The sequence below is a fragment of the Phoca vitulina genome, unplaced genomic scaffold (genome assembly GCF_004348235.1).
Source record: "Phoca vitulina isolate PV1807 unplaced genomic scaffold, GSC_HSeal_1.0 scaffold22, whole genome shotgun sequence".
Lineage (NCBI taxonomy): Eukaryota > Metazoa > Chordata > Mammalia > Carnivora > Phocidae > Phoca > Phoca vitulina.
In genome coordinates this window covers 14,025,184-14,051,534 of record NW_022589725.1, presented here as the reverse complement: position 1 = coordinate 14,051,534, position 26,351 = coordinate 14,025,184, and the positions used below count along the sequence as shown (strand labels likewise).

The 26,351-nt window shown below is 49.0% G+C and overlaps 3 protein-coding genes across 3 annotated transcripts in view; 1 reads left to right on the top strand and 2 right to left on the bottom strand.

Moving 5' to 3' along the window:
• Positions 1-9,405, bottom strand: part of TTLL9 (tubulin tyrosine ligase like 9) — a 38,101-nt gene extending 28,696 nt beyond the window's left edge. Inside the window, exons 1-2 of the mRNA XM_032419595.1 lie at positions 9,364-9,405; positions 5,193-5,236 (exon numbers count right to left, since the gene is read on the bottom strand). Of these exons, the coding sequence (XP_032275486.1) occupies positions 5,193-5,236; positions 9,364-9,378 (59 nt within the window). The 5' untranslated portion in view covers positions 9,379-9,405. The remainder of the gene's footprint in view (positions 1-5,192; positions 5,237-9,363) is intronic.
• LOC116641701 (cell division control protein 42 homolog) lies at positions 6,723-7,465 on the bottom strand. The gene has a single exon (XM_032419597.1). The coding sequence runs from the start codon at positions 7,393-7,395 to the stop codon at positions 6,820-6,822; it is 576 nt and encodes a 191-aa protein (XP_032275488.1). The 5' UTR covers positions 7,396-7,465; the 3' UTR covers positions 6,723-6,819.
• Positions 9,406-17,367: 7,962 nt separating the features above from the next.
• Positions 17,368-26,304, top strand: DUSP15 (dual specificity phosphatase 15). Its single transcript, XM_032419596.1, has 7 exons — positions 17,368-17,488; positions 18,234-18,267; positions 19,864-19,946; positions 22,504-22,553; positions 23,431-23,505; positions 24,681-24,852; positions 25,732-26,304. Exons 1-7 carry the CDS (start codon positions 17,468-17,470, stop codon positions 26,005-26,007), a joined length of 711 nt encoding a protein of 236 aa, XP_032275487.1. The 5' UTR covers positions 17,368-17,467; the 3' UTR covers positions 26,008-26,304.
• Positions 26,305-26,351: the final 47 nt, after the last annotated feature.

Below are 26,351 nucleotides of genomic sequence, written 5' to 3'. Positions count from 1 at the left end.
ATCACACAAAAACCTGCATAGGGATGTTCGTAGCAGCTTTATTAATAATAGCCCCAAACTGGGGGACACCCGGGTGGCTCAGTCGGTTAAGCGCCTGCCTTCGGCTCAGGTCATGATCCCAGGGTTCTGGGATCAAATCCCACATCGGGCTCCTTGCTCAGTGGGGAGCGTGCTTCTCCCTCTGCCCACCGCTCCCCCGCTTCCCCGCTTGTGCTCTCTCTTTCTCTGACAAATAAACAAATAAATAAATAATCTTAAAAAAATAGCCCCAGACTGGTAACAAACCCAGATGTCCTTCAATAGGTGAATGGTTAAACAAATAGTGGTCCATCCATACGATGGAATACTAGTCAGCAATAAAAAGGAGTGGAATATTTATACATTCAGCCTGGATGCGTCTCTAGGGAATTATGCTGAGTGAAAAAGGCCAATTCCAAAATGTTATTATATACTGTACAATTCCATTTACATAGCTTTTTGAAATGACAAAATTATTGAAATGGAGAACAGATTAGCAGTTGTTGGGCGTTAAGGACAGGGTGGGGGTGGGAGTGTGGGAGAAGGCAGAGGGAGGAGGAGGGAGTGGGTATGGCTATAAAAGGGTCATATGAGGGCGCCTGGGTGGCTCAGTCGTTAAGCTCTGCCTTTGGCTCAGGTCATGATCCCAGCGTCCTGGGATCAAGCCCCACACTGGGCTCCCTGCTCGGCGGAAAGCCTGCTTCTCCCTCTCCCACTCTCTCTGCTTGTGTTCCCTCTCTAGCTGTCTCTCTCTCTGTCAAACAAATAAATAATATCTTTAAAAAAAAAGGGGTCATATGAGGGATCCTTGTAGTGGTGGGAATTTCCTTATGGATGTCAGTATCCTGGTTGTGATACTGTACTATATAATTTTATTCTCTGTTACCACTGAGGGGAACCAAGTACAGGGCACATGGGATCTCACTGTATTCTTTCTTAGAACTGCATATGAATCCACAATTATCTCAAAGTCAATATCTAATTTTAAAAAATGTAACATATCTTTAGAAGTCTGGATAATGGCTACTTTTGTGGGGGAACGATTGGAAGAGTATGAATGGCATTCTGGAGTGTTGGTGATGTTCTGTTTCCTGCATATTAAGTTGATGAAAATTCATGAGCTGTAAACTTATGATGTATGCACCTTTCTGTATACACAACAGAACTCTCTAACAAAATATACCACAAATAAAGTTAAAGGACTGGCTATAGATTAAGATAAAATATTTGCAATGCTTATAATCCATAAGACATTAGGACCAAGTACAAAAAGAGCTCCTACAAATAATTAAGAAAAAGACAAAGAACTCAATAGAAAAATGCCTAAGGAAAAAAAAATGCCTAAGGGATATGAACAGGCAAGTCACAGCAGAGGAAACTTACCAGTATGCATGTGAAAAGATACTCAACTTTCCCAACAACACAGTAAACTAAAATACCAAGGAGAGGATTTCTGCTACAGGTTACAACATAAAAGGATGTGAAACAACAAGGGGAAAAAAAGTACAAAATAAATATCACACTTGACTATGGGGCTAGTGGAGAGCAATGGACAAAAGGAAACGTGACCAACTGATTCCAGAGAGAAAGGAGCCCTTCGTGGGGGAGCAGAGAGATGCCGCAGTTTCTAGGTCTGGGGGGGTGTCTGAGTGCGGGCAAGTGGAGGAATGAGCCAGCCGTGGAGGGGAGACTTTGCAGGCACCAGGGGAAAGCAGCTGAGCTTAGACGATACTAGGGTGGCCAACCAAATCAAAATCTGGCAGAACCCCCTTCCAAAACCAAACCAAGCCAAACCAAACCAAACCAAACCAAAACAACCCAAAACAACATTGTGGCAAATTTGCTTAAGAAAGAAGTAGTAGAGAACACAGTAAAGCAGAAAGAAAACCCATATTCCTGCACATTGATGTGGTGTGTGTATTTGGGCAGCCCTGCCAGAGTTGAATCCAAAAGTGAACCAAAAAACCATAAACAAACAAACAAAAACAGAACGGCCCGTCCAGCCCCCTCCCTCCCAGGGCAGAAGATCAAAACAGCAGTATAGGAGGCTGGGCTTGGAGTGAACTCAGCGTAATTAAAGCTTCAGTCCAGCCCATGTTCTACTCAGCTTTAGGAGGAATCCAATGATTTAGGAGGAATCCAATCTAACTACTAGTCGGAGGAAGGGGCTTACAGTCTCTGGAAAATCAGTCTCTCTCTCTTTCCCTCTCTCCACACATTATTCCTTTTGTAGGTCTGAATCTCCATCTGGTATAATTTTCCTTCAGCCTGAAGAACTTTCTTTAGTGTTTAAATACATGACAAAAATAACAGCACAAAGGACCAGAGGGGAGTAAACAGAGCATGCTGTTCTAGGGCTCTTAGGTTGCGCAGGAAGTGGAATAATATTGATTCAGGGTAGACAGTGATGAGTTAAGGGTGCATATTGTAATGCCCTAGAATAGCGGTTCTTGATGGGTGGTCCTGGTATTCCTCGGGGTCTTCAGGGGTTCACAAAGCCCTCCCTTTCCCAACTACATATCTTTGTGACGCTGGATTTTCTTCCTATTCTTCAACCAAAACAACATATCAGAACAGATTGAATCCAGAACATTTAGGAAGCCAAATGTTTTATATTGTGCCAGACGTTAAGGAAATTCACAAAAATGTAAAAACAATGACTACTCATCTTAGTAATATTGCAGGAGGGAGAACACAGTTATAAGTTCATAAAAATACATTATTTATGCTACCAGGTAGAGTACCTTGTTGCTTTTTCAATGAATTAATAAATATTTTTAACTTATCATTTTAAATTTCTAATACGGTATTGATAAATACAAGCCACACAAAAATTAGTAAGAGTCCACAATAATTTTTTAGTAGTAAAGAGATCCTGAGCTCAAATTTTAAGAACCACTGCTCTAAAGTAGTAAAGTCAGGAGTATTTAAAATTTAATCCAAAACAATGAAGAGATACAATTTCAAAATCCATCAGATTGGGGGAAATGTTTAAAATCAGACAAATACCAAGTGTTCGCAAGAATGTGGAAATGATAATTACCCTATAATGCTGATGGAATTGTAAATTGGATAAATCTTTAGAGAGCAATTTGGCATATTAAAACTGTCAGGTACTATTCATACACATTAGACTGGCAAAAATCTAAAAGTCCAAGTTTGGCAACAATGTGCTAAAATTGGAAACTCTCCCTGTGCTGGTAGAAGGCACTCGGGAGAACCACAAGGCAGTACTTAGTAAAATTGAATTTGCACAGACTCTAGACCCAGCAGTTCCATCCTAGCTTTATACTCTAGATAGATACCCTACATATGTAACTGGGCATTATATGTACAGGGATGCTCGTTTTGTAACTATTAATATTTTTTATAGAAATAACCTGCAGCACACAGTTGGTGGTCCGCCCTTGTCCCTTGGGCATTCTCCATTCCTGTGCAAGTCAATCGGAGGGTCTTCCATTGCCAGCACCTGCAGCTCTTTGCCTGAGGGCTTTTTCTGGCCCCCAGAGTCTGCTCAGCCAGTGCTTAAAGCAAATCCAAAGTGCCCCTCCCCCAACAGCACACAACTAATGATAACTGGAGTTGATGCATAAATCTTCCAGCCCCTCATTGCTCAGTTGGGATGAGTCTGCAGTGTGTTTTGCACTATCTCCTAGGAATCCCCAGTGGGACTGAGCCCACCTGCCCACCGCAATAACCTGTCGGTAATGCACCTTTTATTGGTTTCTTTCCCTTAGCTGTCTCACATCCCCACTTCCCTGCCAGTGCTTACTGGAATCACCTTCCAACCTTCCAAATAAACCGCTCAGGGTCTGCTTCTGGAGGGAATCAATACTAAGACACAGCCTAAAGGCCTTTCAACAGGAAGTAGATAAATAACTAGTGGTATACAATGGAACACATATAGTAGTTAAAATGTATCCAGATCTACACGCACCAACACAGATAAATACTGAAAATACAGCTTTGTGTGACATAAGCAGCCCGCAGAACAATAATAGTATGACATCACCTACGTCAATAATAGTATAACATCACCTATGTAACTTATAGTCCTAGCCTCATGCAGCCTGGGGGGTCTAGGTCACACAATTCCGGTCAGTAAGATAAAAACGTACGATTGCTAAAGAGGGTGCGTTCTTGGAAAGCATGGGTTCTTTTGATTAAAATAAAGAGAGAAAGAGATGCGGCTTGAGACTTCCTCCCCCACTTCTTCCCATCTTGATCTCGCCATGAAGGCTGGGGCTATAGCAGCTACTTGGTGTCCATAGGGAAAAGGTCAAGACCAGCACGGAGACAGAACTCTGACCGAGCTGAACCACTGCACCAGCCCTCCAGGCTCTTTGTTACATGAGGAAAGTTAATACAATTTTTTTAAAGCTGCTATTGGTTGGATTTCCTATTGCTTGTAGCTAAACACATTTCTAATGGGTGTCTATCCTAATAAAACAGATCCTGTTAACTGAAGTGCCCTATTTGGGGTTGGGGCGGGAGTGGGTGTTTAAGTTGAGGGTCAGCGTCTGGGACTGTGCTTGCATTGCTCTGATGGGTGCTGCATGGCGGAAGGGTCAGAGGCCACACAAGCCCTCCCCGGTGGCGGTGCAACCAGAAGCAGCTTTAGAAAGTGGAGAAATATCTAATGAAATAGACTATGTGCTACAGCGTGTGCGATGTAACCTCCTCTGACTCCCCAAAAAAACGTCAGTCAAGTCTACATTGCTCCCTCCTGCTCCGTGCAAGTGGATTCCCTTTAGGGGATCCGACGAGGTGCTGAGTTCTGCACCCGGGTTACTGCCGCAGAGGGAAGCAGAAGATCAGGGCAGAGTTGACATTGGGGTTACCAAGTCATCACATGGTTGTTGAAGGAGACAGGAGGGCATAGGTAGAGACAACATGGGCCCTGGAGCCCGGCAAGCTCTGTCACTAACTGATCCTATAGTCGTGAGCGAGTTCCCTCGCCTCTCTGAGCTTCAGTTTCCCCACCTATAAAACGGACCCAATAGTAGTATCTATTTCGAAGGATTGTGATACGGACTCAAGGAGTTAATACAGCCGGGCACATGGTAAGTGCTCAGTGATGCAGAGCTGGATAAAGGGGAGGAAGGACGGACGGAAGGGAGGGAGGAAGGAAGGAAATTACTTTTGTGTTTATTAGATTGCGTGGGGACACTCACCGCTCTTTTCCCTTTGACAATCCATGGCCCTTGTAATTTTGATTCTGCAAGGAGAAAAGAAAAGCGATGTAACTGGTTCTGCATATCCACCCTGCCTTCCCAGCTCAATTTACTGCAGATATTAAAATGCTCAAACCATCAGACACAACACTGCCCAGATCCTTAGGCGTGAAGGACCAGCCTGGCCAAGTTCACATTGGTCAACATGTGCCCAGGAGCTTGGTCCTTGGAATAAATCACCAAGTATTCAAGGTATCAAATCGCCCCACTTCATAGGATTGTTCCACAGGCATGACCAGTAGAGTGAATACCTAGTTTTCAGTGCTCCAAAGGTCCAACCCTGAACCCCAGTTTTGAGGGCTGAGCTCAGCCAGCTCTGTGAGAAGGAACTGAAACTTGAATATTTGATTAGATCCATGGTCCAGAAGGGGAATGGATCAAAGACTCAGAGTGAAGTTAATTTCTGCACCCAAAATGGACCTTTCAAATCCTCAATGGGGGTTGGGGGGTGGGTATTATTTTGCTTCTACCACGTCTAAAACAGTTTGGTCTTTAGTCCTGGTAAGACTGATCCCTAATGGCAGGTATGAAAAAAGAAATCAAAATTGGTCTTGTGCAGGATGACCATTGCAACTTGGACAGACTTGTCATCTGCATTAGTTTTCTATTACTGCATAACAAATTACCACAAACTTGGCGGCTTAAAATAGTACAAATTTATGTCTTGCAGTTTCTGTGGGCCAGGAGTCTGGGCATGGCTTAGCTGGATCTTCTGGCCAGGTCTCACAAGGCTACAAGCAAGGTGATGACCTGGGTTATGATTCTCATGCATCGGCTTGGGATCCTTTTCCAAGATCATCCAGATTGTTGGCAGGGTTCAGTTGCTCGGGATTGCAGGACTGAGGTCCCTGTTTACTTGCTAGCTCTTGACTGGTGACTGCTCTCAGCAACTAGAGGCCCCGTGCAGTTCCTTTCAACATGGCCCCCTAGGCAGTTCACAACATGGATGTTTGCTTTCCTCCAGGTCATCAGGAGTTCATCCCTCTGACTTCCAATCCTCCCCACTCCAGGTCAGCCACAATAGAGTCCTATATGATGCATGGTGCATAATCATGGTAGTAACTATCCCATCAAATTCACAGGCTCTACCCACACTCAAGGGGAGGGAATTATACAAGGTGTGTACACAAGGGGTGGGAATCTTGGGGGCCTTCTAGAATTCTGCCTACCACACCATCCTATCCCTCAAAGAGCCAGTAGAAGGGATAGAGGATACTACTTTATGAAACTGACAGAAATTAGCCCCCTACAAAAGCACGTGAACTCTTTTTTAAATTTATTTTATTATGTTAATCACCAGACATTACATCGTTAGTTTTTGATGTAGTGTTCCATGATTCATTGTTTTCGTCTAATACCTAGTGCTCCATTCAATATGTGCCCTCTTTAACACCCATCACCAGGCTAACCCATCCCCCCACCGCCCTCCCCTCTAGAACCCTCAGTAAGCCCGTGAACTCTTTTTTTTTTCAAAAACGAATTTTAATCTTTAATCTTTAGTTTGATTTAACATTGCTTTTAGTACGATGCTGACACCAGCTGTGCGGAAAGGGCTCTGGAGAGATGTTCACAGCAGCACACACCTGCGGCTCTTCTTCGGTTCGGGAGGCTCCAAGGCAGCCAGTATTGCTTTGTCAAATACATTCTTTAGGCCTTTCTGTGTGAGTGCAGAACACTCCACATACTTGACGGCCTTCAGGTCGCGGGCCAGCTTTTCAGCAGTCTCTGGAGTGATAGGCTTCTGTTTGTTCTTGGCAAGTTTCTCAATCGTAGAGGGGTCATCTCGGAGATCAATTTGGGTCCCAACAAGCAAGAAAGGAGTCTTTGGACAATGGTGAGTTATTTCAGGCACCCACTTTTCCTTCACATTTTCAAATGAGGATGGAGAGACCCCTGAAAAACAGACTAGAAATCCATCTGTTTGTGGATAACTCAGCGGTCGTAATCTGTCATAATCCTCTTGCCCTGCAGTATCAAAAAGTCCAAGAGTATATGGTTCTCCACCAATCATAACTGTGACTGCATGGTTGTCAAAAACAGTCGGTACATACTCAGATGGAAATTTGTTTGTTGTGTAGGGTATCAGAAGACATGTTTGACCAACGGCACCATCGCCCACAACAACACACTTAATTGTCTGCATTGCTGAAACAGTTTTGTATCCACTTTAAATATTTCAAATTCGATGATGACCTCAGCTTCTCCGCCGGGGCGTTGGCCAGCACGCGAAGTCTTATCCCAGTAGTACATTCAAGTCCCTCCAACTACCCCAGCACTAGTAAGGTGTCCTTCTCTTTTTTGATTATATCTTTTATACTCTTTCATATTTTCAGTTCTATTTCCCTTATGTTTATCCAGTCTTTGGTTGAAAAACTTTTCCTGGGGCACCTGGGTGGCTTAGTCAGTTAAGTGTCTACCTTCAGCTCAGGTCATGATCCCAGGGTCTTGGGATCAAGTCCCGCATCGGGCTGCTTGCTCAGCAGGGAGCCTGTTTCTCCCTCTACCTGATGCTCCCCTTGCTTGTGCTCTCTCTCTCTCTCTGACAATAAATAAATAAAATCTTTAAAAAATAAAAAAGAATAGGAAAACTTTTCCTGTCCTCACTGAATTGCATTGATTCTTCTGTTAAAATTCAGTTGACCGTGTACATGTAGGTCTATCTCTAGACTCTTATTTATTTGTCTACCCTTATGTTGCTACAACACTTTTTTTTTTAAAGATTTTATTTATTTATTTGACAGAGAGAGACACCGTGAGAGAGGGAACACAAGCAGGGGGAGTGGGAGAGGGAGAAGCAGGTTTCCCACGGAGTAGGGAACCCAATGCGGGGCTTGATCCCAGGACCCTGGGATCAGGACCTGAGCCGAAGGCAGATGGTCAACGACTGAGGCACCTGGGCGCCCCAGCTACCACACTATTTTAATTACAATAGCTTTCTAGTAAATCTTGAAATCAGGTACTATAAGTCCTCTAACCTTGTTTTTTTCAAAATTGTCTTTGCAATTTGGGGTCATTTGCACTTCAATATAAAGTTTAGAATCAGCTTGCTGGTTTCTACCAAAAATGTGTGTTGGAATTTTATTGGGATTGTACTAAATCTATAGATTTTGAGAAGTGACATCATCAAGTATTGAGTCTTCCAATCCATGAATATGGTCTATCTCTCCATTAATTTAAGTCTTCTTTAATTTCTTTCCACAATATTTTCCAGAAGTCTAGGACGTTTTAAATTAAATTTACTCATAGGTATTTCATTTTGTGATGCTATTTTAAATAATATTTTTAAAATTTCATTTTCCAATTATTTGATGATAGAATATTGTGGTAGACAGAATAATGCTCCCCCAAAAGATGCCCATGTCCTAATATCCCAGAACCTGTAAATACCTTACATAACAAGGGAAAATTAAGGTTGCAGATATAATCAACTGACTTTAAAATAGATTATCCTGGATTATCTGAGTGGGCGCAATGGAATCACTCGTTTTTTTGTTGTGAGAGGGAACTAAAGAAATGGGGGTGCCAATTCATGAGAAGCAGAGCACGGGATGAGAAGCAGGCTAGTGGGAGGGTGCTGGATTCTAGAGTAATTCATTTCCCTCCTTTGGGTCACATTTTTCCCATTTTAAAGTGGGGGAGTTGGCCCGTGCACTCTTAAGGACAGGAATTTGTCTGATTCACCTGTGTCCTTATTGGTCAGCACTGGGCTCAGTTTAAAGAAGGCACTGATTAGCGTTTTAGGATGAATGTATTAGGAATGGATGGATGGGTAGGCAAACGGGAGGCGGGATGAGCGTAACCTCTAAGAGCTTTTCCAGGTCAGGAAATCGAAAATTCTGAGGTTCCCCTAGGGTCACAGAAATCGCTGAGTACAGTTTAGAATCCCGGATTTTCGTAACTTTCCCGCCAGCGAGCCGGGTGGTGACCTCAGGGCGCAGCACCTCCCGCGGCGCGCGGCCAACCGGGGCTTGAAGTCTTTTCTCTGTATTCATCGTTTTCCTCCCACTCTATCCGGAATCACTCCGCGGGGGCCCCCAAGTCGGAATGCCTCCGTGGCCTCCCTCCCTTCTCTAAGGACGACGAAAGCATCTGGACTCCGCGGCACTCCTACCTTCGGGCGCGACATGGTACGATTCCCCAGGGCCGGACCCAAACCGCCGCCGCGCCGCGCGCGAGCCTCCGCGTCCCGTTGCCAAGGCGACGGAGGGCGCCCGGATCCGCCGCTCTGATTGGATGAGCCAAGGGCCCGCCTCCCCGCGCGGGCTAGTGTCCAATCCCAGCCGCTGAAAGCTTTTGCGCGCCGCGGCGGCCCAGACCCCCTTACTCGCTCGACCTTTGTCTCCCAACCCCTCGCTTCCGCGACCCTGGGGCGCACCGGCCAGAGACTGGCTGCCCTCGGCGGGCACTGACTGCCCAGCGCCTCTTCCAGCTGCGTTTCGCTAGACCTACGAGCGCTCAGAATGAAAAGCTCAGCTTTTGGTAAATGTAATGGTACTAAGTTTCCTTACTCGGTCCCTCACTGAGTCGCCTTATCATTTGGTTAGTTGGTAACGCGGCCAGTTATTCTGCTTTTTCTCGGGCACTCTCTAATTCTTAGGCACCAACCTGATGCCAGGATTCACCTCAACTCCTGTAGTAGCCTCCTGACCAGTCTGCCAGTGCCCACTCTTGCCCTAGCCATTCCAGTTCATTCTTGGCACTGCAGCTGAAGAGCACAAATTTGTGAAGAACACAAATCCGATCCGGCCTCTCCACTACGTTAGCAATTTATTCGTCATTGCACCCTGTATTGGCTCCCTGCCTTTCCCTGCCTCCCTTCTCCACTGCCCTGGGATCTATGCCAACCATAGCTGATTAGAAACTGTTAAAAATTTTATTGTTTGTTTCATAGCAACAAAATATAAGTTATGTAGGAATATATTTAATAAAATATATGCAAGACATTTTATTAAGCAACAAATTCTTAATAAGCCTCTAGTTTATGGCATGCCTCATTCTTGACTCTATGAGGATATAGCAATGAACAAAACCAACAAGTATCTGCCCTTGCGGAGTTTATATTCTCATAGGAAAAATTAGAAAACATTGAAGGATATTAAAGAAGCCCTGAATAAATGGAGGGATATACATGTTCATGGACAGGAAGACTCAATATTGAAAAGATGTGTATTTTTTTAAATCCAACAAGGACTTTTGAGAGACCTTCTCAACCCAAGAGAGGCAAATATCAATGGAATAATATAGGGATCCTAGAAATAGATACAGGTGTGTGTGTGTTTTAACTTTATGTACAATAGGAGTGGCATCATAAATCAGTAAATGGCATTGAGAAACTGACTTTCCATAGGAGTGAAAAATAGATGCCTAATTCAAGCAGGTTAAAGAATAAATATGACAAACAAATATTTCAGGCTGTTAGAAAAAATATTTAAGTATATATATAATATTTTATGATGTGAGGGTGGGGAAGGGTTTCTTTCTTTCTTTTTTTAAGATTTTACTTATTTATTTGACAGAGAGAGCACAAGCAGGCGGAGCGGCAGGCGGAGGGAGATGGAGAAGCAAGCTCTCCGCTGAGCAGAGAGACCGATGCGGGGCTTGATCCCAGGACCCTGGGATCATGACCTGAGCTGAAGACAGACGCTTAACCGACTGAGCCACGCAGGCACCCCAAGGATTTCTTAATAAAGCACAACTCATAGCGGAAAAAATTAATCTGTGGCTCTCTCAGAATCTGAACTGCCATACAACGAAAGACATTGTAGGTTCAATTAAAAGACAAGCTACATAAATAAATAATTAAAATGTTTAAAAAGGGGGTGGGATGCCTGGGTGGCTCAGTCAGTTAAGTGACTGACTCTTGGGGTCATGGGATCGAGCCCAGAGTCAGCTCTGCTCTTGGTGGAGTCTGCTTGAGATTCTCTCCCTCTCATTCCCCCTCTGCCCCTCCCCCCCTCACGATCTCACATGTGCCTTGCTCTCTCTATCTCTCTCAAATAAATAAATAAGGCACCTGGGAGGTTCAGTCAGTTAAGCTTCAGACTTCAGCTCAGGTTGTGATTTCGGGATCCTGGGATAGAGCCCCAGGTCGGGCTCCCCGCTTGGCAGGGAGTCTGCTTGTCCCTCTACCTCTTTCCCCCACTCATGCTCTCTCTCTCTAAAATAAATAAATATATAAGATCATTAAAAGACAAGCTACAGGGCACCTGGGTGGCTCAGTTGTTAAGCAACTGCCTTCGGCTCGGGTCATGGTCCCAGGGTCCTGGGATCGAGTCCCATATCGGGCTCTCTGCTCCGCGGGAAGCCTACTTCTCTCTCTCCCACTCCCCCTTGCTTGTGTTCCCTCTCTCGCTGTGTCTCTCTCTGTCAAATAAATAAATAAAATCTTTAAAAAAAAAAAAAAGACAAGCTACAGACTAGGAGGCAATATGCGCAATGTATATAACAAAGGACTAGTACTCAAAGAACTACAACTATTAAGAAAAAGACTACCCCACCTCACAAAGAAAAGAAAAATGGACAAGGGATATGAACAAAGAACTATCAGCAAAAGAAACTCAAATAGCCAGTAAGCACATCAAGATATGTAAATCATAACAATTATAAAATATTATTTTATACATATCACCTAGACAAAAATAAAAACACGTTCAAAGTCAAGTGTTTTTGAGGATGTGGGGAAAGTGAATCTTTATATGCTGTCGGTAGACTCACACTTTAGGAGGCAATTTGCAATATCTCATAAAGTTGAAAATGCACACAACTTACAACCTGATTCCACTACTGGACGTATATCCTATAGGCTCTCTGAATACAGCTGCACAGCCCAGGGACTATCACTTTGGAGCTAATGTGCAAGGTGACATTCCTCCCTAAAGAAATTCTCATCCTTGTTCATAGGTCATATGTACAAGGATGTTCACTGCAACATTCTTTATAATTATGGGAAATACTAGAAACAATCTAAATGTCCACTCATAGCAAGATGGATTAAGAAAATGGAATATATTCTAAAAAAATACTATTCATTGACAAAAATTAATGGTCCAGATCTATATCAACATAAAAATATCCCCCAAACCTACTGTTGAATGAATAAAAGAGAGTTGGAGGGCACCTGGGTGGCTCAGTTGGTTAAGCGTCTGCCTTCGGCTCAGGTCATGATCTCAGGGTCCTGGGACCGAGCCCCACATCAGGCTCCCTATTCAGTGGGGAGTCTGCTTCTCCCTCTTCCTCTCCCCCCTGCTCCTGCTCTCTCTCTTACTCCTGTTCTCTCTCTCAAATAAATAAAATCTTTAAAAAATAAGAGTTGTAGAATGATAAATATTTTTCAAGGTTAAAATTTGTATTAATTATAAACATATGAAAGTATATTCTAGATACTTATGGGTATATTGGTATTAAAAGTTTAAAAATACAGACTAGAGGGGCACCTGGGCGGCTCAGTCGGCTAAGTGTCTGCCTTTGGCTCAGGTCATGATCCCAGGGTCCTGGGATGGAGCCCACCCCACCCCAACCCCGCTCAGCAGGGGGCCTGCTTCTCCCTCTGCCCCTCCTTCCCACTCGTGTTCTCTCTCTCAAATTAATTAATTAATTAATTAATTAATATTTTTAAAAAATACAGACTATAAAGATGAACACCAAATTCACAATGGTTTCCTCTACGGAGAGTGAAGGAAGAGGAGAGAGGAGAGGAAACTTCAACTACTTTAAGTTTATTTGGAATGTTTTGTTTTACTGAAACAACACAGTTGAAGCCAATAAGCCAAAGTATTCTTATCTGGATTTATTTATTCTTTCTTTTTTTTTTTTTGCCCTAATAAGAAAAAACTATCAGTACTACAGGGCGCCTGGGTGGCTCAGTCAGTTAAGCGTCTGCCTTCTGCTCAGGTCATGATCCTATTAGGGTCCTGGGATCAAGTCCCCCATCAGGCTCCCTGCTCAGTGGGGAGTCTGCTTCTCCCTCTCCCTCTGCCCATCCCCTCCCCTCTGCTCGTGCTCTCTCTTTCTCACTTGCACTCTCTCTCTATATATATAAATAAATAAATAAAATCTTAAAAAAAAAAAAGAGAGAATATCAGTACTACCCTAGAGGAAGAAGTTTAGGATGCCTTGGGAATGCATAACGGTGGGGTCTAACCATTTTTAACTGGGGTCAATTAGTCTGATAAAGGGGATGGGAAGAGTATTCCAGGTGGAGGGAACGGCATGTGCAAAACTGGAAATCAGAGAGAGTGAAGCATGTTTGTGGAAATGAATGCAGATCAGTGGCCAGGAAAAAGTGGGGAAGAGGGGAGAGACGAGGCTGCCAAACCCCTGTGTTGTTGTTTCCTTTATTACAAATGTGGAAACAGAGCCCTAGTGAGGAGAGCAGAACCAGGGCCTCCGAACTCCCTGTCAATTGCTCCATGATAATAATAATAATGACAATGATAATAATGATGATGGATTATGTTGCTGGTCTCTCTACTAGGTACTTGAAGTATATCCTCTCATTTAATCTCATTACAGACCTATAGCGGATTTTCCTCCCCATTTTACAGATGATAAAACTGAGACTCACGAAATAACGAAAGTTAAGAAATTTGCTCAAAGTCACAGAGGCAGAAGCCAGATCCCACGAGGCCTTGTGTGCGATGCTAAACAGATTGAACTTTTTCCTAAGGGCATTGGTGAGTGTATTAGGTTCCTATTGCAGCTGTAATTACCACAAACTGAGTGACCTAAAAGAACACAAACGTATGAGCTTATAGTTTTTGAGGCCAGAAGTCTGAAGTGGGTTTCACTAGGCTAAGATGAAGGTGTTAGCAGGGCTGGGTTCCTAGGAGGCTTTAGGAGAGAATCTGTTTCCTTGCTTTTCCACCTGCACTCCTTGGCTCATGACCCCCTTCCATCTTCAAAGCCAGCAATCATAACACTCCCGACCTCTGTGTCTACCATCAGATCCCCGGCCCCCAACTCTATACTCCTGCCTCCCTCTCTCACTTATAAGGACCCGGGGAATTGGGCCCACCCGAATAATCCAGGACAATCTTTCCATCTCGTGGTCAGCTGATTAGCAACTTTAGTTCCATCCACAGCCTTAAATCCCCCTTCCCATATAACATATTAACATTTTCTATGAATTAGAGCACAGACATCTTCGGGGAGATTGTTATGTTGCCTACCACAATGAACCACGCTGAAGGGTTTTAAGCAAGGAAGTGACAAAGTGAGACCTGCATTTTAGCATCTTCATATTCCTGGTTTTGTAAAACAATCTCTCCCTGACTTATTTAAGGCAAATTGAGCTTCGTGACAGCTAACACTTTCGAAGGCGGAACAGTTCATAGACATTAAATGTGTTAAGCCTAATAACTACAGCTGGTGTTTGTACAGAGCTTTTAATGTGATGGAGTTCCTTTGTACATGCAGTTTGATTATTCCCCCAACAACCCAGTACGAGTCCAAAGCACTGTTAATTATTGCCCCTTTGTGGATGAGGAAACCGATCCGGGGGCATTTAGTCGCCTGCCCAGGGCCACAGAGCTGCTAAGGCCAGGGCCAGGACTAGGAACTAGTCTTCAGACCCCACCACCAGCATTTCTTTATGCCATCTGTGGGGTTGGCATTCTGGGAAACTCAAGTCACACAGCACATCTTTGGCGTCATTTTTCATGCATAACTTGATGCCCAATAAACATTTGCTGAATAGATGAAATCCTGCTTTCACTTCTGGAGCACCAACAGTGGTTTTCAAGGCAGGAAAATGGGGAATGGCCCTAGAATTCCTCCCTCTCCCCCACATTCAATCTATTTCCTAGTCCCATCAGCTGTGCTGCCAAAATATTAAGTCTGTCCCCTTCTTTCCAGTTTCTCTGCTCCCGCCGTGTCCCAGGACACCACCACCTCCCTGGCCTCCCTGCTTTGCCTCTCTAATATATTCACTCTGGATAGGGGCCAAAGTGATCAACTTAAAATGTAAACCGGATGACAGGGCCAGCCTCCCTTGTTAAATTTGCCCACCAGATTTCCATCATACAGAGGAGAAAAACCTAAACTCACAGTTATGGCCATACACGGTCCTATACGCTTGGCTCCCCACTCCCTCTTTAGCCTCAAGCTCCTTGGCCCCCCTCCTCTCCAGTCCCACTGGCTCCTCATGAAGGCCAAACTCTTTCCACCACAGGGCTTTTGCTTGTCTTGTTCCTTCTGCTGGAAATCTCTCTACTCTTTAAATAGCTGGATTTCTTATACATCAAGTCTCAGCTCAGATGTTGCCTATTTAAGGAAAGTTCATCCTGCCTCCTTTTCTTTCCCTCACTGAAACTTGTGAGCATTTGTAATACTCTGTTTGCTTATTTTGTTTGCCTTCCCTCCTAGACCTGAGATGTCCGATAGGTAGCTACCAACCACATACGGCCGTTAAGCATGTGACGTGTGGCTAGCCTGAACGGAGATGTGCTCAAAGTGTAACGTACACACTGGATTGTAAAGACTTAATACAATAAAAAGGATGTAAAATGTCTCAATAATTGTTAAATATTGATTGCATGTTGAAATGATAATATTTTGGATATACTGGATTGAATAAAAACATTATTAACAACGTGTTTCTTTCTACGTTTTTAATGTGGCCACTAGAAAATTTAAGATTACACGTGTGGCCCACATTATATTTCTATTGGGCAGTGCTGGTCTACACTGTTAGCTGTCGAAGGTAGGAACCATCTCTGCCTTAGCCACCTCTGGGTCCCTAGTACCTACCATATAGTAGGTGCTCTGTAAGCATTTGTTGTAGTTTTTATGAGAATCCTGTGCACAGGGAGAGGTGAGACAGGCAGCCCCATGTACACTGTGAACTTGAGGAAGAAAGAAATGCCAAAGACAGTTTTATCTCTCTCCAGTCACTGCATTTCAAACAGGTTCTGTCAACTCTCCGTCCTGCTCTGTACTAACATTTCCCCCATAATCACCTACTACTATGGACGCAGGGCGGAGGGTGCCTGGAGGACCCAAGCTGGCTCGGCTGCTTCTATTTCAGACCCATAGGAGGTGCCCGGTCTCAAGTATTTTACATTCTTCAGCTTTGGTCCTAGCAGCCAGAAAGGGCTCACCTCCACACACTGAGACACACAGACAGGGCAGCTGGGAGCCATGGGGAGCTGTCCAGGGTCACCCAGCAGGTCAGAGCTGAATAGGGCTTGGAACCTTTTCAGGTCCAGTACTCTGGCCTCTAACTACATCCTACTGTAGTCTCCTTTATTCCAAGGGACCCAGGCGTCTGGAACCTCCCCCCTTGCCTCCCTCTCCTCACATTTTACCTCTGATCTCTTGAGGTCCCTGAGGGCAGTTATGCCTGGTCTCAGCAGAGCTGACCCAGATGACATCATCCGCATAGAGGCCAATGTGGATGGGATGAAGGGATGGGAGGGAGGGAGGGAGGATGGATGGATGGATGGATGGATGGATGGATGAATGGATGGACCGAGGGAGGGATGAATGGGTGGACTGGAGGATGGGAGGGCGGATGGCCGTATGAGTGGGGAGAGGAGGACGGCTGGCTGGTAGGATGCCTGCATGCGGGCGGGGTAGCAGTGAGGATGTACAGAAGGAAGGAATTACCCACACAGTATCTGAATATAGGGGGACCCACAGCGATCCAAGTCCAGCCCCCGTCACGTTTCTGCTAGGAAACCGCGGCCAGGCGGAGGGAGCGCCAGGGCCCGCAGGGAGGTCCGGGGCAGCGCCGGAGCTGGGATCTGAGCGGCTGCGGGGCCGGCCGGGGACTCTTCCCGCCCCCGCGCCCACCCCGCCCGCGCCTGACGGTGCCAGGTGGGGGGAGCGCCCCGCCCCCACCTCCGGAGGTGGCGGCCCCACGCGGCCCAACAAGCTGCCGTTGTCCCGCGGGCCCCGGGCCCGGCACACTGGGGCTTTGTCCAGCCCCCTGCCGCGACCCACGGTGGGGGGGCCCCACATGACCGAGGGGGTAGGAGGAGCCTGCGGCGGTGGTGGCGGCGGCGGCGGCGGCGGCGGTGGCTCCACCACCATTTCCCTCCCTGGCCGGGGGTCGGCGGGCGGTGGTGGCGGCGGCGGCGGCGGCGGCGGCGGCCGGGCAGGGGCCCCTGTTCCCCGCCAGGCTGCAGGCGCCGGGCCTGGGCCAGCAGGGCAGCTGCGACCCGAGCGCTCTCCGGGCGGCGAGCTGGGGGTGCGCCCGGACCCCCGCCCCCGGGATCATGGGGAATGGCATGACCAAGGTAGGGGGGCGGGGATCGCGCAGCCCGCGCCTGGCCGCCCCCAGCCCCGCCGCGGTGCCGGTTCCGCCTGCGTCGCTGTGCCCGCCTCTGACCTTCTGGCCCTCGCCCTGAGGCTCCGTGTGTCTAGATCTCTGTCTCCCGGTGACTCTCTGACCCTGCATCCCTGTGTCTCTCTGCTCTCGTCTCTGTCTCTCTGTGTGTCTCTGGCTTCGGTCTCCGTGTGTCGCTGTCTCTGCCTGTTTCTGTGACTCTATTTCTTGTTGGGTCTTTCTGTGGCTCTCTGTCACTCCCACACTCTATCTCTCTGAGTCCCTTTCCCTGTCTCCAGGTGTCTCTGTCTTCCTTGTCTGTGACTCCTTGGACTCTCTGGTGCTGTTTCTCCATCCTCACCCCTCTGCCTCTGCATGACCCTCCCCCTGTCCCTGCCTTCCCACCTCCCTCCTCAGAATTCCCCACCACCCACCTGGCAAATTCACCTCTCCCCTTGCCCCCCTCCCCTATGTTCCTCCTCTCCTCCTCCCTTTCAAGCTCTCACCCCTACCCAAGCTGGCCTCCCCTGGTGCCCTCCCTCCTGCCCTCCCCAGCCCCTCTCACAGAGTCCAGGCCCAGGAGGGGGAGGAGATTGCTCCCTGAGTCCTGGGGTCCAGACACCTGTCATGGGATGGAGATGGGTTGTGGGCCCCCAGCTAGCCAGTGGGAAGGCGTGCACCCCTACCCCACTGACCCTAGCCTGTCTCTCCTGTAGGTACTTCCTGGACTCTACCTCGGAAACTTCATTGGTGAGCACTGCCCACTCTGTCCCAAGGCCATGGCACTCTGCCTGTCCCAGGCCTGTGTCCACCATTCATGCTCTGGCCCACGCACCTTGGAAGCGCTCAGGAATGGGGCTGGGGGCAGGGAAGCAAGACCAGGCTGGGAGGGAGAAGGAGAGCTCATGAGGACTAAGGGATATGTGGGTGGGAAGTGTCCCCAGTGCAAAGGGCTTGCAACACCTGCCAGATGCCAGGCAAGTCTGCACCTGCTCTGAGCCCCAGGCTCTCCCTCAGCACAAGGCCCACTCACCTCTAAGGGCTCTTACAGCCCTGAGTTCTGGGTTGAGGTCTGTTCGAGGGTGCTGCTTCTAGCTGGGAAGCTGGGAACCTTCCCCCTACAACCTTCTACACAGAGGGGAGATCTCTGGAGACTGGACTCTACCCCAGAAACTTGTTAGTGAGCACCACCCACTCTGTCCCAAGGCCACGGCCCTCTACCTGTCCCTGGCCTGTGCTAAGAGACTGGCTGATCCTGAGACTCCACACTTTTCCATGTGGAGTCAGAGAAATCTTCAGAGAGGAAGGGGCATCTGCCCCAGGACAAGGCTTTCTCCATCTACGCCTGCCCCCTTCCCCCTCCCCCCCCCCTGCCCTGGCATAGGTGCTCCACTCCCATAAATCTGATCTCCTCCTCCCTGGGAGCCACCTCAGCCGTTCATGCTACTTGATTTTTGAGTATTGAGCCAAGGAAGCTCTGGATCCTCTTGAAGTCTGTAGGCCCATGAGGGCAAGGGCTATGAAGTTGCCCCTACACCTCCATGCCCAGCCAAGGCCGCACATAGTAAGCACACAGGAAACGTGTTGAATGAAGTAGACCTATGGAGAGAGGGGGGATATGTGTTATTTATTCTGATTCTAAAAGATCCACATACACTGGATTCCAGCCCCTGGAGACAGCCGCCGATAGAAGTGTGAGGTTTATCCCTGTGTCAGTTTTCATATATCTTTGTAGATGCAGATGTAACATTTAAAACAAAAATGGAAGTCTATTCTGCATGCTGTTCAGTCACCTGTTTCCTATTTGATAATATACTGTGGACATGCTTGCACATCAGCACAGAGAGGTCTTTTCTATCCAATGGCTGCACAGTATTCAAGTATGGATATACCATTATTTATCCAGTTCTCTCAGGGTGGACGTGTAGATTGCTCCCATTTTTTAACAATTTCTGGTGTGTTTACTGTTACGAGCAGTACTGCAAAGAACATCATCTTCTACACACAGCTTTCTGAGTGAGCAAACCCTTCTGTAGACAGGATTCCTGGAAGTAGAGTTGCTAGATCAAGGATATGCCAGGAGAGGGTGTTTGCCGTGGAAGGAACTGCAGGGGCAAGGCCGGGAAGAGGCTGGGCTGTTACTTGTGGGTACCCCAGCGCCAAGACTGAAGCCTAGAGGTGTGGTGGGACCTGTCAGGCCAGGAGCAGGAGGCTGGCAGAGGGTGGGCCAAAGTGGAGAGGGAGGGGTGGGGAGGGGAGCTGGGCAGCGAGCTCCCACCTCTCTTGGCCGTCAGGGACACGTAAGTCGCACCGACCAGATGGGCTCAGGCATTTTGTTTCTTTCAGATGCCAAAGACCCGGACCAGCTGGGCCGGAACAAGATCACACACATCATCTCTATCCACGAGTCACCCCAGCCTCTGCTGCAGGTACTCTTTACCCCTGTCCTTGGGCTGTATACAGGTGCAGAGGGGAGCTTCAGTGCCCCCACAGCACCCATTTATCAAGTACTTACCATGTGCCAGGCCCTATATTGCCTCTCTGACCCATACTAGGTCATTCTGTTAAAAACTGACTTGTTTTACATCAGCATCCCCATTTGATCCCTATTTGTTAACTGAGGTCCAGAGAGGTAAAGTAACTTGCCTAAGGTCACACATCCAGGAGGCTAAGGAGCTAGGAGTTGACGCTCTGACCCCAGAGGCCTCACCCTGAACCTTAAAAAGGCCCCACACGGGCTTCCCTTTGCCTAACTGAATAGATGACTACAAATGGATGATTCTGGGTTCCGTGTCTTACTGTGTAATCTTGGGCTGTGACTTCACCTGTCTGGGCCTCTGATCCCTCAGTCCTGTCTGCCCCCAGAGGGGCTATTGTGAGGATGCAAAGGGGCTGCAGGATGGTGAAGATGCTTTGCACACAGTAAAGCATGGCGCCCACCGAAAGGATTGGTGCTGGTTTTATCCTGGAAAAGAGAGGGTAAGGGTGTTCTAACACAGAAAAGGAAAGTAGTAAATCCAGACCACTTCTGTAATCTCGGGCACAGGACTTCACCATTCTGAGCCTCAGTTGCCTGATCTGTAAAATAGGAATTTTATAAAGATTGATTTATTTATTTGAGAGAGAGAGAGCACGAGCAGGAGGGTAGAGGGAGAGAGAATCTCAAGTAGATTCTGCGTTGAGTGCGGAGCCCGATGTGGGGCTCAATCTCACAACCCTGAGACCCTCGACATGAGCAGAAACCACGAGTCAGACACTCAACCGACCACACCACCCTGGATTGGTGATTTTATAACAGCACCTACCTCACTGAGTTGTTGAGAGCCACATAACAGCCAACAAATTACAGCTGATATAGCAAAGTTAATCATATTCTTATCCCATAAATAGAGCCCCTTCCTCCTTATCTATTAGAGTGTGTGTCCCCCACTAAAGGGGAATTAACTGTGGGTGGAAAAGGGCTCTGGAGATCTGAAATCCAAACCAGATTCTATCCCAGATTTGCTGTGTGACCTCAGATAGGTTCCTTCCCCTCTCTGGGCCTTAGTGTCCCCATGTGTCAGCATTGATGGTCTCTAAAAGCAACCTCCAATAATCTGTGATTCTCAGTGTCATTCAAACAAGAGATTTCCATGTCAGTGGAGTCTGTTTTTCTTTATAGGACAGGCTTGTTTTGGAGTGTTTGGAGTATGCAGTCACTAGATTGCACAGGGAAGGTTGTCAAGTCATGAATAGATTGACTAATGAAATGACTGCTTGCCAAACGAGTCCCCACTCCAACAGACTTCCCTTCTTCCTACAAGCAGCCCTGCCTCCCCATCTATCAGTGAACTTACCAGTCAGGGTTTGATAATGCCAAGCAATCCCAAGGCCAAATGTGTTGCAAAGTGAAATTGCAAACCTTGCAAAAGATGCAGGATGGTGTGACCTTGGGAAAAGTGAGTCAGAGAAGGGCTGGAATCTCACACAAAGCCATTAACAAGTGAGGACCTGGCCCGGGGCCCCTTAGTCAGGAATGGTGGTGGGCCTGGCACTGGAAAACAATCATTTGAGTATCAAAGGATTAAAAGAGGTCCTTGAGAAAAGTGATTCTTGGAACAGGAGCACAAATCATCTTTATGATCTTGTGTGAAGGTTAAGCATGAAGTAAAGAATGTCATAGCCAGTTTGTGGGAGACAATTCATCCCTTGATTATTTTAATAATTAGCACGTAGTTTTATAACCACAATTAATGAGCTATGAACTTATTTTCATGGTTTTTGTTTCCTTTCAAGATAATGAAATCTGTTTTTAATAAGACCTTTAAAAAACCTTTTTTGGGGGATGCCTGGGTGGCTCAATCAGTTAAGCGTCTGCCTTCGGCTCAGGATATGATCCCAGGGTCCTGGGACTGAGCCCCTCATTGGGCTCCTTGCTCAGTGGGGAGCCTGCTTCTTCCTCTCCCTCTGCCTGCCGCTCCCCCTGCTTGTGCTCTCTCTCTCTATGAAAAAATACTTAAATAAAATCTTAAAACAAAACAAAAAAATGCTTTTTTAAATTAAGTAATCTCTCTACATCCAACGTGGGGCTCGAACTCACAACCCGGAGATCAAGAGGCTCATGCTCTACCAACTCAGCCAGCCAGGTGCCCCTGTTTTGCCCTTTTTTTGGTGTAATTTTGTAATCCTCATTTGGAGGAGAGTCACTGTTACTGGCCCTTTCCCACCTATTAAATAAAAGGTTCCTGAATACTTTTTATCAAGTCCTCATGCCCAAGTCACCTATGAAGTTAGGATACCATCTTCTCAGAAGGTTCTGGAACGACAGACAGATAGAGCTGGGAGGTGCTCAGAGGTGATAGCTACCCTCTTTGGATAGAGAGGGTTAACAGTGGCTCAGAAAGGGGCAGGAACTGGCCTGGGGTCATGAGGTGCTCGGCAGCCCTGGCCAAGGTCAGGGGTGCAGCCAAGGGCCCCCCACTGCCCATGTGTATTTTGTACTTGCAGGACATAACCTACCTTCGCATCCCTGTGGCGGACACCCCCGAGGTACTCATGTAAGTTCTCTGGAGGCACCAACAGGGGTGTCTTCTGTGGTGGTGGTGGTAGGGAGGGGGAGAGGTGGTCTGGGGGAGGAAAGAGAGGACTCACGCCAGAAAGCTGTCCTGGGGAGCCTAGCACAAGTGCTCACTCAGACCTCTGTTTGACCCTGTGTCAGCTACGCCCTTGCCAATGCCCCTGGCCGCGACCTTTAACCTCCCAGAGCTCAGTGTCTTCAGCTGTGAAATGGAGAGAGTACCCAGACTTGAAGCGGTTAGGCTCCGCCAGTTCCTGGCCCTGGAGTCAAGACATCTGGGCTCCAGCCAGGCTTTGCCATTTACTTGCTGTGTGACCTTGCACAAATCACTTTCCCTCTCTGAGATCAGATGGCACAGGTTGAGGATCCGGGACAGGGCCTGGCATGTAACGGGGACTCAGAAAACAGGATTTATTTTGTGTTATGAGCAGCAGTGCCTCCCAGCCTGGGAGTGACCCACAAAGACACTCCTCCCAACCCATGGCTGACCAGCATTGTCCCTGCAATCAGGCGCTCTGATTGCACACCCCAGAGGAGTGGGACTCCTCTGTCTCCTCCCACCCATGTCCTTGAAAGACCAAGATAAACCCTCCATGAAAATAGGATCCACAGACCCCATGGGGAGGTGCTCCTGCCTCTGTGGTGGGATTTCTCGTCATCAGCCCCTTTCACTGCCTGAAATGCTACCGTTGTTGCTTCGCACCCCGCTCCCCTTGTACTGTAGTCCAGGCCCTGTTCGCTGCTTGGGCTGGCTGCCCTGAGGACCCAGGGCTCTTGACAGCCCATCAGTGCGGAGGGGGACAACTCCTAGGACACCTGCCCCCCAATGTTCCCGACCCTATTGCTTTCTTCTCTAGCAAAAAGCACTTCAAAGAATGTATCAACTTCATCCACTGTTGCCGCCTCAATGGGGGGAACTGCCTTGTGCACTGGTGAGTTAAGAGAGGAATGAGGGGAGCAGGTAAGGGGCTGTCCTCCATTACACGCACGCACTCACCCTATGGGGCAGGAGGAACCTGGGATGGACCTTCTCCAGCCCATTGCCATGCATGACAGTCGGCCATTCACCTGAGGGCGGCGATCAGGGGCTCCAGTCAGGGCTCTGTCCTTTACCAGCTGTGTGGCCAAGGCCAAAGTGCTGTTTCTCCCTGAGACTCCCATTTCCTCATCTGTAAAATGGAGAAAAGACTGTTGCCTGCTGGGCTATCAGGAGGGGATAGGTGAGGTCACGCAGGTAGCCCAGCACCCTCCAACTGTTCTGGTTCCCTCTCCTCCCCTCCAGGCTTTTGAGGAAATAGGGCAGAGCAGTGGGGAACCCCAGGCTGGAAGACAGGACTCACAGCACCGCCCCCCCCCCCACACACACACCAGTTGATGTCATTCATCCCATAACTTCCCACTGAGCACCGACCCTATGCTGGGCTCGGGACGGCTCTGCCAGAGCCCTAGTCCTAAGAACAGCTCCTCCAGCCTGTCTGTCGCCCTCTGCCCCTCCTTCCCCCACTCCAGCGGCACTGGCCAACTCCCACCCTTCAAATCCACCAGCTCCCACCTCATGGACTTCGAACACTGCCCAGAACATTCTTGACTGACCCTTTCCCATCTCTCAGGACTCAGCTTGATGTCATTTCCTTGGAAACGCCTACCCTAATCCCTCCCCAACCCCTCCACTAGGTTAATACCTTTTCCTATATGATCTCTTAGCCCCTGGACTCCTCTTCAGAGCAGTTAGCACCACCTGAAATTGTTTCCCTGGTTAGTGGCCGTCTCACGCAGCCATCTTGGAAGCCCCAGGATAGACCATGTCTGTTTTCTTCCCCACCATATATCGCCAGTACCTGAAAAATAACCGATGGTCAGGAAATGTTTGTTGAATGAATGAATGAAGTGATGTTCCCACGTCAGAGGCCTGAGTTCCCCGGGGCATACTCCAGGCAGAAGGAACAGCATGGGCAAAGGAAGTGGGAAAACAGGTCCGGGCAGGCTCTTTGTGACGGGAGCTGAGAAGCGAGGGCGGGAGGGCTGAGGTGGGGCGGGGGTCTCTGGGGGCAGGGCACGGCGGTGATTGGGCCTTATCTGAAGCCTGGCGGGCGGGGCGGGCCCCCAGCTTTGCAGGCATCTCCCGCAGCACCACCATCGTGACGGCTTATGTGATGACTGTGACGGGGCTAGGCTGGCGGGACGTGCTTGAAGCCATCAAGGCCACCCGGCCTATCGCCAACCCCAACCCAGGCTTTAGGCAGCAGCTTGAAGAGTTTGGCTGGGGCAGTGCCCGGAAGGTAGGGGCCGCGGCGGAGGCAGGAGCTGGCCCGGGCTGGGGGACTCATCTTCCCGCTTGAGTTGAGCACTGGCGGGAAAGAAGTCAGACCTGACAGCAGATTTTTCTGGGGGTTTCGAACTCGTGACCCTTGAGCTAATCTAGCCTCTAGATGTATTTTGTTCGGTCAGCCAGATGTTACCTTTTACTTTTTAGTTTAGTATTTGGATGCCTTTGGGCCAGACTATGGACCCTTCAGTGTGACCAGGTCCCAGCACCGCCTGCTCTACCCGCTGGCACCTGAAGGCATTTGAATGTTTGACCCCTCTGGGGAGAGATGTCCATTCCCTACTCCACCCCTGGGTCCCTGAGAGGCCAGAGCATCTCCTTCTCTTATGCCCACTGGGCGGATGGCACATGGAGAGGTCGGGAACCTGGGAATAAGGGCTGAGAGAGAGGCAGCAGGTGCAGGAAGGCTCTCCTCAGGTGCCAGGCTGGTACTCAGAGGCTTATCTGCGAGGCTGCTGGACGAAAGAGGCAGGCAAAGAGGCCGCCAGTGCGGAGGGGGTTGTTGCTCAGGGAGGAGGATTCGGGTGGGCTCCCCCCACACACACACACCCCGGGCCCGGGGGCGGGGGGGCGGGCGTCGCTTTAGCAAGTCGGGAAGATGGCGTGGCAAAGGGGAAGGGAGTTCAGGAGAGGGAAGGGACTCGGAGGAGGAGGGGGCTCCATGAGGGCGATGGAAACTCAGCAGGGAGGCTGAGGGGAGGCTCGGGAAGGGGAGGGGCCTAGCGAGGGGTGGGGAGCTCGCGGGCGGGCGGGAGCGACGAGCGCCGCGGAGGGGACGGGCCGGCAGCCTGGCACCGACCGACCCCCGGCTCCCCCCCCCCCGCCCCCCCAGCTCCGCCGGCAGCTGGAGGAGCGCTTCGGAGAGAGCCCTTTCCGCGACGAGGAGGAGGTGCGCGCGCTGCTGCCGCTCTGCAAGCGCTGCCGGCCGGGCCCCGCGCCCGCGCCCCCCGCGCCCCCCGCGCCGCGCTCGGCGGCCTCCGAGGGAGCCCTGCAGCGCCTGGTGCCGCGGCCGCCCCGCGAGGCCCACCGGCCGCTGCCCCTGCTGGCGCGCGTCAAGCAGACTTTCTCTTGCCTCCCGCGGTGTCTGTCCCGCAAAGGCGGCAAGTGAGGATCCCGGCCCGCCCTGGCGCCCCTCTTCCTTCCGACCGGTCCCCCACCTCGACCCCCACCCTCGGGGCTGCCTGGGCCTCCCACGGCCTCCAGGACGGGCCCGGAGCCTGCGGGAGCCCCGCGGCGGCCTGAGCCCTGCCCCTGCCCCTGCTGCCCGCCCTGCTTGTCTGCGTCTGCAGTCTGTCCGTCCTCCATCCGTGCGTCTCTGTGTCTGGGCCGGGCCTGCTGCAGCCACTTGGTGCCTTAGTCCTTGGGCTGGGGGGAGGGGGCACCCGGGCCTCCACCCTTAAAGGCAGCGGGAGTGGGAGTGGGTGGGTGGGGGAAGGGGGTGGATGGGCCTGG